At 39.0% G+C, this 9,718-nt stretch overlaps 1 protein-coding gene across 2 annotated transcripts; it reads right to left on the bottom strand.

Moving 5' to 3' along the window:
* Window positions 1-5,798: 5,798 nt before the first annotated feature.
* On the bottom strand, window positions 5,799-8,299 carry LOC125539606 (transcription factor EAT1-like). Of its 2 annotated transcripts, XM_048703099.1 has the most exons (4): window positions 7,845-8,299; window positions 7,481-7,656; window positions 6,235-6,654; window positions 5,799-6,132 (listed from the first exon to the last, which is right to left on the bottom strand). In XM_048703099.1, the coding sequence occupies exons 2-4, from the start codon at window positions 7,631-7,633 to the stop codon at window positions 6,010-6,012; spliced, it is 696 nt and encodes a 231-aa protein (XP_048559056.1). In that variant the 5' UTR covers window positions 7,634-7,656; window positions 7,845-8,299; the 3' UTR covers window positions 5,799-6,009. The 2 variants fall into 2 exon arrangements, with proteins under 2 accessions (XP_048559056.1, XP_048559055.1); XM_048703098.1 differs by having other exon boundaries at window positions 7,481-8,299.
* Window positions 8,300-9,718: the final 1,419 nt, after the last annotated feature.

The following is a 9,718-nucleotide window of genomic DNA, read 5'->3' as shown; positions in this document are numbered from 1 at the left end:
TTGTAATTGATCATAAGTGTAAACAATTTATAGAACAAGAATGATGATGATAATAATAATAATAATAATAATAATAATAATAATAATACCAAAGTAATTGGATGCTTGCTTTAGTTGACATGGTTGGGGTTCTTCGTGTGTGGCTACTCCTTAATACCTACATCGTGTTGAGCACAATTTGAATGTGGGTTATGTCCTCAGGTTCACTTACATCGTGTTGAACATGATTTAATTGTAAATCCGACAGAACATCATTTGTTCTGTCGGATAACAAAGAATTTCTCTTTTTTATGTTAAACTGATGATACAAATTGTCTACATGAACATTCAAGCAATCTAGGATTCATCTCACAAGAGAGAGGGTTATTTGCGTATTTGTTGGAGCTTATGTCACATGCTTATATTGCTATTTTTATTCGTTATACATGACCATTTTTTGTACTAATTCCCAATCACCAAGCCTACTTTATAATCATAGTGCCTTGATCTATTTATCTTTTGTAGGGGATGAGGGTTACATGAGGATATTGATGTACATGAGCATTCAGGCAAAAGCTCCAAGGTGCTTCACTACTACTATGTATATGAACAATCAGGCACAAAGTTCAGATGTACTTAAGCACTGCTATTTTGTGATACCTCTCAGGCCCATACCATACACCTGTGCAACATGTTCGGCTGCACAAGGCCCCCAATTTGTTAGTACTCTCCTTGTAATGACTAATCAATGGATTTGACTAACTGGGAACCTGCACCGTAATTACTCCTAGGACTCCATGTCACGAAGGCCTCCTCCTTCATCTTCTCCTTTTCTTTCTCTGTATTCTCTTTAACTTCCAACGATTCGTGCAAATCCATTCCTCGGTCGTTGCTCTAGTGATTAATTCCTTTGCAGATTCGCCAAAATAAGCCTACAGTTGAAATTTGGAATGTATAGGTACGTACTCTACACCCTCAATCCACCATCCATTTGTTCTGTGTCTTCTTCTTGATTTCTCATGTCTTCTCTGCTTCTTCGGATTTCAATTGCGTTGCTACTTGCTACCCACGTTGTGACCTGGATGCACCCAATGGAGTTGGAGGCCATGCCTGAGGTGCTTGTCAGGCAAGACATGAACCAGACGACCAAACATATTGCCTCGCGAATTCTTCTTCCCAAATAAATCAAAGTTTGTTTCATCCCCTTTTGTTTCTATGTTCCATTATTAATACATCACTAGTTTTAGCGAACTAATAAGTCAATCTCGAAAAGGTGCTCTTGATAAGTTTTTTAGCAAAAGAATCAAATGATATTGGGATGACATTGTGTACGAGGAATAGCATGAAGATTTTGTATCAAAGGAATGCTAGAAGGATGGCATGATTTGTGCAAAATAATGTAGTAATTCCAAGTATTGAAAATAGCTTTCTTATTAGATGTACTTCAACTACGTACCAACGAGATACATATATATTATAATAATTTTGTTTTGAGAATTTCCTTTTGATAAGAATCACTTCGTACTAAATATTTGTTTTACTTTTTTTAATTGCCAATGGTTGTATCAAGAGCCTAATTTTTGATTTGGCATAGGGCCCCCATTTTCTCGGGTAGGGCCCTGATACCTCTAGGCAGAAAATATTTTTATCTAGTCCCTAGTAGTTAGTGAAACTTCCAACTGGATTGACTGGATTTAGAGAGCTTAATGCTCCTATCTTTGAACTAGAATCGTAGCGCTTATTTCATGAACATAGCTACTTCAATTGATACAATAATGGCTACTTTGGACCAATAGGATCTACTACTACTTGAATGCCAATCCAATCTCTTTCCCAATAAAAATTCCTAATCCCTAAATCCAAGCAAGATAGCGAAAGCGATAGCTGTCAAGCAAGTTAAATCCCATATTTTATTATTTTCTCGAAGAGTCATTGCCAAATTCAGTTCACACAAAATTTGAGATTCCAATAGATATTCCGAGCTAGATATTTTGTTATTTTTATCTTCTTTTCTGCAACTGAGAATGACAATGTTTTTGTTGCTTCTATGAATTAGGTTCATTTGAGAAGTACTACCGTTGTAAATAAATATAAGACATTTTAGAGACTTAACAAATTCCGAAAAAAATCGACACTCATGGCTAATTAAACTAAAGATTTTTATACTAAACTTTTATTTTTATAAACCTATATTAATCATAGTACACTTAACAATTGCAATTTACTATTACATGGTTTTCATAGTTAATTTTTGTTTTTAAATATTAGTTATATTGTTTTTATTATATAATTGTGATGTATATCACTAAAAATTGTGGTTCTGGTAAATTTGTACAGTGTGTTGTAGTAATTTTTTTTCTCAAACTAGTTTTATACAACTGGATAAATTATACAATGTATACATATATGTTTGTATGTGTATATGTTCATGTGTACCTAAATATCATAATAGAGATCTCTAAAGTGTATAATCTAAATAATATCTTAATAGTTTTTTCTAGTGTATTATTAGGTAAACACAATTATAGAAACTTTCAGAGTATGGATTGAACCATTGACAAATGTGTCATGCAAGCTTGTTCGATAATAAGTTGACAACATGTGTGTATTTGGTATTGAAATAGAAAATATCTTCGATTCTAATTTTCCATGCACATGATCTAGTTATTTGATATGCTCGTTTGGAATATGCTTGGTTTCGTCTAGTGTTTATGGAACCTCCTACCCGTTCTGAAATTGAAGTTATGAACAACATTGATCAAGTCAATCTAGTAATAGGTATATATAACAACTTGAAGACAAAAAAATGCTGAATAAAATGGGCATGACCGCATGAATTGAATTATAACATAAATCAATATAAGAAATGAATATAGTGTGCTTCAACTAACATGAAAAGGGGAATAACAAATCAAGTTCATTTGAGACAAAACTAGAATGAAATTAAGGTGAAGGACTGAGAATAGTATTTCCATTACCTTCGAACCCAAGGTTTGGTTTCAGAGAATATGCTTCGTTAGTTTTAAAAAAGACGAAACCTCATAGGAGAGAAACACCAGAATAATTGGTAGGTTTAGAATCATTGTTTTAGTTCTACTTGAAGAATCAACATCAGAAACTTCCAGTTAGTTATAACAAATATGTGATCCATAAAGACATAATTAGAAATTATCATTAGTTGCATTAGTATCTACTAATGTGAACAAAAAATAGGAAAGATAAAGAGTTGAACAATAGGTAGAATGAAACAAGAAACAAGATTTCAGAATGAATAGAGAATTAGAATAGTGGAATACCTCTGAAATTGTCGTGTTAATCTATCTTACTCCATTTTAAAAGATTCCATGGCTTGTACATACTTCACTCACACTATCAACAAAGACTACAAGATGAAACAAGCAAAACAAAATGAAATAAGAACATCGCAATAGACATCAAACATATAAGATGACTGAAGAAGAAGAACTATCTAGCGAAGGAGGAAGAGAGTGAACAAGAAGCTGGAAATATCTACCCAATGACTGCTAGATTTAAGTTAAATGTGCTTAATATATACGAATTATTTGTCCATGATGTGCCTGTATACTAGATGTGCCCTTCCAATTGTTAGTTTGTCTCATTTGAGCTTTTTCTATCTCAGGTCCCATTGGAACGAACATCTTCTTTAGATCTTCAAAACATATGTCTGGCGTCCCTAGGTCCAGAATTGGTTTTCGCAAGAGAAGTGTTCATCTTTCATTAGAATGAAATGCACTTTGGACCAGAGAAAAGGAAATTATTATCAATGACTCGAGCGGACGCCATATGCTCTCGTTCTTGTAAGTAGCCAACCATCTCTCAGAAGGCACCATCACTTCTATATGTGTCAAACATAATCCTAATTGGGGGAGGGTGTATGGTGTATGTTTCGAGGTTTGTATATTTTTTGGAACTTATTTTTACCTGATTTGATATTTTGACAAACGCCAGCAAGAATAAAAGATAGGATGGACGAAGAGGTGGCACAATGTAAGTATTTTTGAAGTATTTTTAGTTGTCTTTTAAAGTTTTTTTTACTTATATCTATCAACTCAACTATAGCAAGGTACCTGGTGATGTAAAAACACAATCATACCCTATGTGTACAAAAGATTATGTGGAGACATAGGATCCATGTATCTCTCCACAAAACCCTATAAACCATTATGATTAGTGGAGATACATGGATCGAAAGTGACTTGAAAAAAATACTAGACAATTTATTGTTAGTCGTGTTTTAGACTAAATAATCGTGTTGTTTTCATCATTAACCCAAAAGGCTGACAAGTCTTCTTGTGTTTAAATGTTGTTTCGGGCACCCCCTGGTATTTAGGGTCATATGTTGACCATGATTTTAACTAATAAGATGTAAGTTATACATAGCAAAAGTAATATCATCGAAAACTATATTCAAATACAAATCCAACGGTATAATTTTTTATGATATGCATTAATATTTTGTTAATTAAATCCATGGTCAAAATTTAGCATAAAATACGAAGGGGGCCAATAAACCAGGACAAAGGTATAATATCGGTTATGTTATGTGACCAGACCACATTATACACTACTAATGTATGTGACATTGTGGGCCGGTCACACAATGTCTAGGCCTTGCTGTATTGGGAGTCGGATCCCCTGATGTACGCCCCCTGACGTTGGGCCACTGACGTGTGGGTCCGGCTCCACACGTCAGTGTGTGCATAGTATGTCAGAGGAGCTGCGTCCGCTGCATTGGGTCCAGTTTTTCTCGCTAACTAGCAATATGCCCGTGCGTTGCAACGGATTCAAGGTAAAATAGTACTTGTTCACAAACTTGAAAGAAAACACTCTTATTTTGATATACATATACCACTAAAAATATATTCCGTTTCATTCAAAATATATTTCTCAGACTGTTTTGATGAGGTAAGGGAGGGATGTGGTTGCTTTCAAGATAATAAGGGGTTTTCAGCAAATTGGATCAGAGAAGTGGGCTATTGTTGCAAAAAATGCCACAACTTTCCTCACAGCCGTTAGATGCAGATTTAATGGTCAGAAACGACGGATGGCAGACACACCGTCATCACCAACCGAGTCTTTTATAGGAGTAGAGATAGTGGTCACAAAACATACACATTGTATTCAAATGCAAACACGAACATATGCTACAATGTATGCAAATTAGGGTTGTTTGAAAAGGAGATAGCAAATGATTGACATATTAATGGGTAGTACTCTGTGCAGGTCGACCAGCGGCAGAGTCTGGCCGGTCGACGGGCTGCCGTCCGATCTGCCTATGAATAGCCTTTCGATTGAAGTATTCCCTTCGTCGCACTGCAGAAAAGGTCAACCACACCCCTGCGTCTCTCGTCCTCCCACATGAAGCCGAGGTCATCGTCGCTCGCAGCTCCGTCGAAACACGACCGATCATTCAAGTTCATATTGATTTATCAAGCTATAAAAAACAAAAAAATGCATACTGCGTAGTTACATTCCAAAATCATAACACGTTAAATTTCAAATTTAAATATGAATACAGAAGATAATTATCAGGCGGAAGACAAAACAACCAAAATATCTTATCGCGTGCTGTTCCGATCCGTCGGCCTTCTTCCTCCCGGCCCGGGACGATTCTCCTAGGGAGCTGGCCGTGGGGCGGGGGCGGACCTCGCCGTAGTGGTGGCTCCGAGCCCCTGCACCCGACCGGACGAGGTGGCTTCCCGTGCTGCTCGCACAGGCCGCGGCGTCCCGTAGGGCGGCGGCGAGGACCAGCAGCTGCCACGTCAGATGATCCAATGGGTTAGCCAGCGGCGGCCGCGAAGGTACGAAGAGCACAGTAAACTATCCAAACATGAGTGAATCATGTTGTTCTGCTATTATGTTTTCAAACCAACTACAGATGAAATGAACAGCCAACGCAATTTATGACTTCCGCATGGCCAGATTATCAAGCCCGATTTAACAACTTTTGTCACTGAGAGAACAGACATGAAATTGCTACTCCAAGACAGTTGCAGACTATGAACTTCTTCAGATAGTCAGTTTGGTTGCTAGAGCCTGGCCGAGTATGTTGAGGGCCTGGTGCTGTGCATCAACTGCTTGAAAGAGCCTCTCGGCCACTGCAAGGGCATACACCGAGCAGCCTTCAGATACCTGCGTCAACATGGACATGTAGCATTTACTGTCAATGATAATCGGTGATGTCAGGAAAGAGGTTCCTGATGCTGCTTAAATTAAAGAATATCCTCTCAGTACCTTAGTGTTGAAGATGAATATGCGGTGATCGCCAACAATCTGTCCGACCACGCTGATGATCTCAAGATGGAACTCGTCGAGAACCTTCGCGGCATGAGGCAGGGAGTTGGCGTTCTTCCATTCAGTGAGCTGGACGTTTACTGCATTTTCCACTATGTGGACATCAACACGGCATTCCTGGGACCTCCTCTGCACCCAGGAGCTCCTTATGGCCCAATCGAGCTCATTGTCTTGCTCATCCCTCACTGGCATCGTCGATGAGTTTTCGCCATCGGAAGCTGCCTCTTCGTCCATCTTTATCATCTTTTTCCTATTAGTCCCATGCCTCTTCTGTTCTACTAGGATCTTCAGTTCCTTCACTGTCCGGTTCAGCTCATGTATGTATTCAATGGCATCCTCTACATTTGAGACCCTGTCGTCCTAGTAAAAAGTTCTGTAGCGCATTAATGCCATATCGAACTTATATGAACTTATATGAGCACCCCATAAAATGGAGGGAGTACAAGGAAGATTTTCATTGTTCTGTCATGCTGTTTAGTTTTCCTTTGAGTAAATCAGAAAGTCCTATCTAATTGGTTAAGATTACATCACTAGAGATGTGGGTACTGTTTTTGAAGAGTAATGCAATGAAGATGATGACATTATCTTATGAAAAAATCAAAGTAAATAAGTCACTAAAAATCAAAATAATATTGATATATCAATTTTTTTTATTGCTCTCCATGATTAAATAGAGGTTAACTGACATACTCAATCAGGATATATGGGTTAAATAGTATAGCACCAGCAGAGTGACGATCTACTTCATGGCAAATACTTTTAACAGGATGTTGGTATCAGACCGAATGTAAACAGAGATCGAACGAGAGTATTCTTACAAAAGGCCAGCAGAAGCATATTATTTAACTCATGTTTCTTGAACCTACTTTACATAAAAGACAGTTTTGAAAAGGGGTTTTTGTTGATCTAATACAAAACATGGGTCTATTAGGCTGCAATATTATTTTTCTTATTTGGAAACGAGGCAAAAGAATTGCCATTTTCATTAATTAAGAAGATAGTGAAAACTGCATAGTATTCTGAAGATGGCATCCAGAAGAATGGGTGAAATTATACAGAAATTATATTATCTTCTAGTAGTTGAGTATTATGTACTCCATCCGATCCAAAATAAGTGTCGCAGTTTTGAAGTACATATGAAAGTCATTAAATCACCTAAATTTGCAAAATGATGAACAAGACAAACCTTGGGATCGGGGAGGAGGATTCTTAAAGCCCAGAACGCTACATTCATCCATTCCCTCCTCTGCCTCTCATTTGCAAAGTCAGGTTTTATTAAAGATCCCGGCATGAGATTATGATCATGGGAACCTTCAAAATAGCCACCCCCAACAATCATATTGACCAAACAGCACCTGGCACCTTCAAACCAAATCAACAGAGTATAAAAACTGATGAGCATAGAAAGAAATGCTTTGAGTAACTCGATTTTGACAGAAAATCAAATGCATGCGGAAATCGGACAACAAATAGCACCATATATATGAACTAATCTTGAGCTAAAATAAAGTGGCAAATACTTGCAGACTGCGGAGTTGCAGTGCACATACTAAGGGGAAAAGATGACTCGACAAGAACGCAGCAGCAGATAGAATTCGGTTAGAAACAGAAATTGCAGCTGGCTTGGTTGCTTCGGTCGTTGCAGAAGAGGTGGTGCCGTGGAGTTTTAAGCTATGCAATTTGGCGTTGTACGCGGCATGCATGATTCATGGAAGATGGAACATGAAGGAACTCTGCTTGTCCCACACCTAACAGACCCCTTAGCATCTTTTTCGTGCTTCAACTACCGCAAGCGCATTAGCCAACCGGCAAACTATTGAGTATCCCGAAACAAATTTGTAATGATAAATACACCTCAGTAAGCGCAAGATGATCAGTAAAATGGAGCACAAGAAATCCATGCTGGCTCAGTGTTATGATTTTAATCTTCCTAAAGAAAGCAGAAAAGTGTTGAGATCGTGAGTTACATGTAGCACTAGAAGAGAGCATACCTGAACTTTGTTCATGAAGTTGAAACTCAAGGTCTCATGGGACCTAATTTATATGCTGTGCCAACTGCCAAGAATATCATAGTGGCAAGTCACACAAAATTGATGGGCCAGAATATAACAGAATGTGGCGGTGCTAAAGGTCAATGCGAACGGTCATCGTATGATTTGTCATTGTTTCTGTTACTGTTTAGAGACACAGCCGAGAAATGCGGAAAGCTCACGCCCTTTGAATTTGGCATCTCTGATGTCATTCACCCATAGGAAGTTGAGAAATGTAGGTCATGCCTTCTGCCTGCTTACCATGTTTTATGAGAAACTAGAGCGCTACAGACGTCTAAAGCATGCCATCCACTTCCTTCGGCTGGATTGATTTTCGGTACTGGACTGAGGCACGGGGAATGCATTCACAGATTTATTCGGTACAGAAGAGTTGGAGTGTAGGGCTCCTCCCTTTTATTCTTTTTTTTTGAGCATCAGTATATCATCTTGAGATTTACGAAGTCACCGTAGGCGCCTCGTCGTCGACGGGAACGTCTCCTCCCACTGAAAGCGTATCGCCGGAAATCCTGAAATAAATCCAGGAATAATGCGAGCACCAGGATTTGAACCCTGGTGGGTTGGGGATACCACTGTTCACCTAACCAACTCAACCACAGGTTGATTCGCTCCTCCCTTTTATTCTTCCTAGAGGGTGGTCAGGTCTTTTCTTTTTTGAAAGAGATATATTTTTTAGGGGTAAGGTCTGATTTTTATATATTAGATCATAAGCCACAGTTGGGATACAATTTGGACTATGAGGATGGGCAAGCCACAGGTGGCGCCCCTGACCTAATGATAGCGAAAATCTAGCTAAGCTATGAGGTACGTTATTTGCGGCTCGGCCTTGAAAGAGGAATTTACAGTTAAAACTACCGGCCCTCATCTTGATCTCGTTGGTGATGGAACCATATTGTCCGGTGTTGCACTTGTTGATGTCTTGACCACTTGCTTTGAGTTTCATGCAATGACGAAATTTTGGAGAAGATCTTTTGCCAGGGATAGCACCTCTCTACATGCGAACGCTTTGAGGCTGGCCTCTTCTTCATTTTTGAAAGAGATGGTCATTCGGTCTCACCTCACACAGAAGTCCTTTTTGTAAGGGGTCCTCTCTACCCAACGCCTTTCTACCTAGCGCTCACGGTCCCCTCCTATGGGCCGGCCTAGCAAGGAAGCTCATACGGCTCAACGCTCGCTCAAGCATCGGGCGCCACTATGTCTTTTAGGAAAAACGGAAAGAGAGGGATTCGAACACTCCGTGCCTATAACGAGGCGTAGGGAAGCTTCGCCTGAAGGCGAGCACGCGATGGGCTGGCCCAGGCATGCGTGAGTGAGGCCACATGCCACAGCCTTGTTATTTTTCTGTTTTTTATTTCATTTTTTTGCTTTCTTATTTT

This window comes from Triticum urartu, chromosome 2 (genome assembly GCF_003073215.2).
Source record: "Triticum urartu cultivar G1812 chromosome 2, Tu2.1, whole genome shotgun sequence".
In the NCBI taxonomy this organism is placed as follows: domain Eukaryota; kingdom Viridiplantae; phylum Streptophyta; class Magnoliopsida; order Poales; family Poaceae; genus Triticum; species Triticum urartu.
This window is presented reverse-complemented; position numbering and strand designations above follow the sequence as displayed.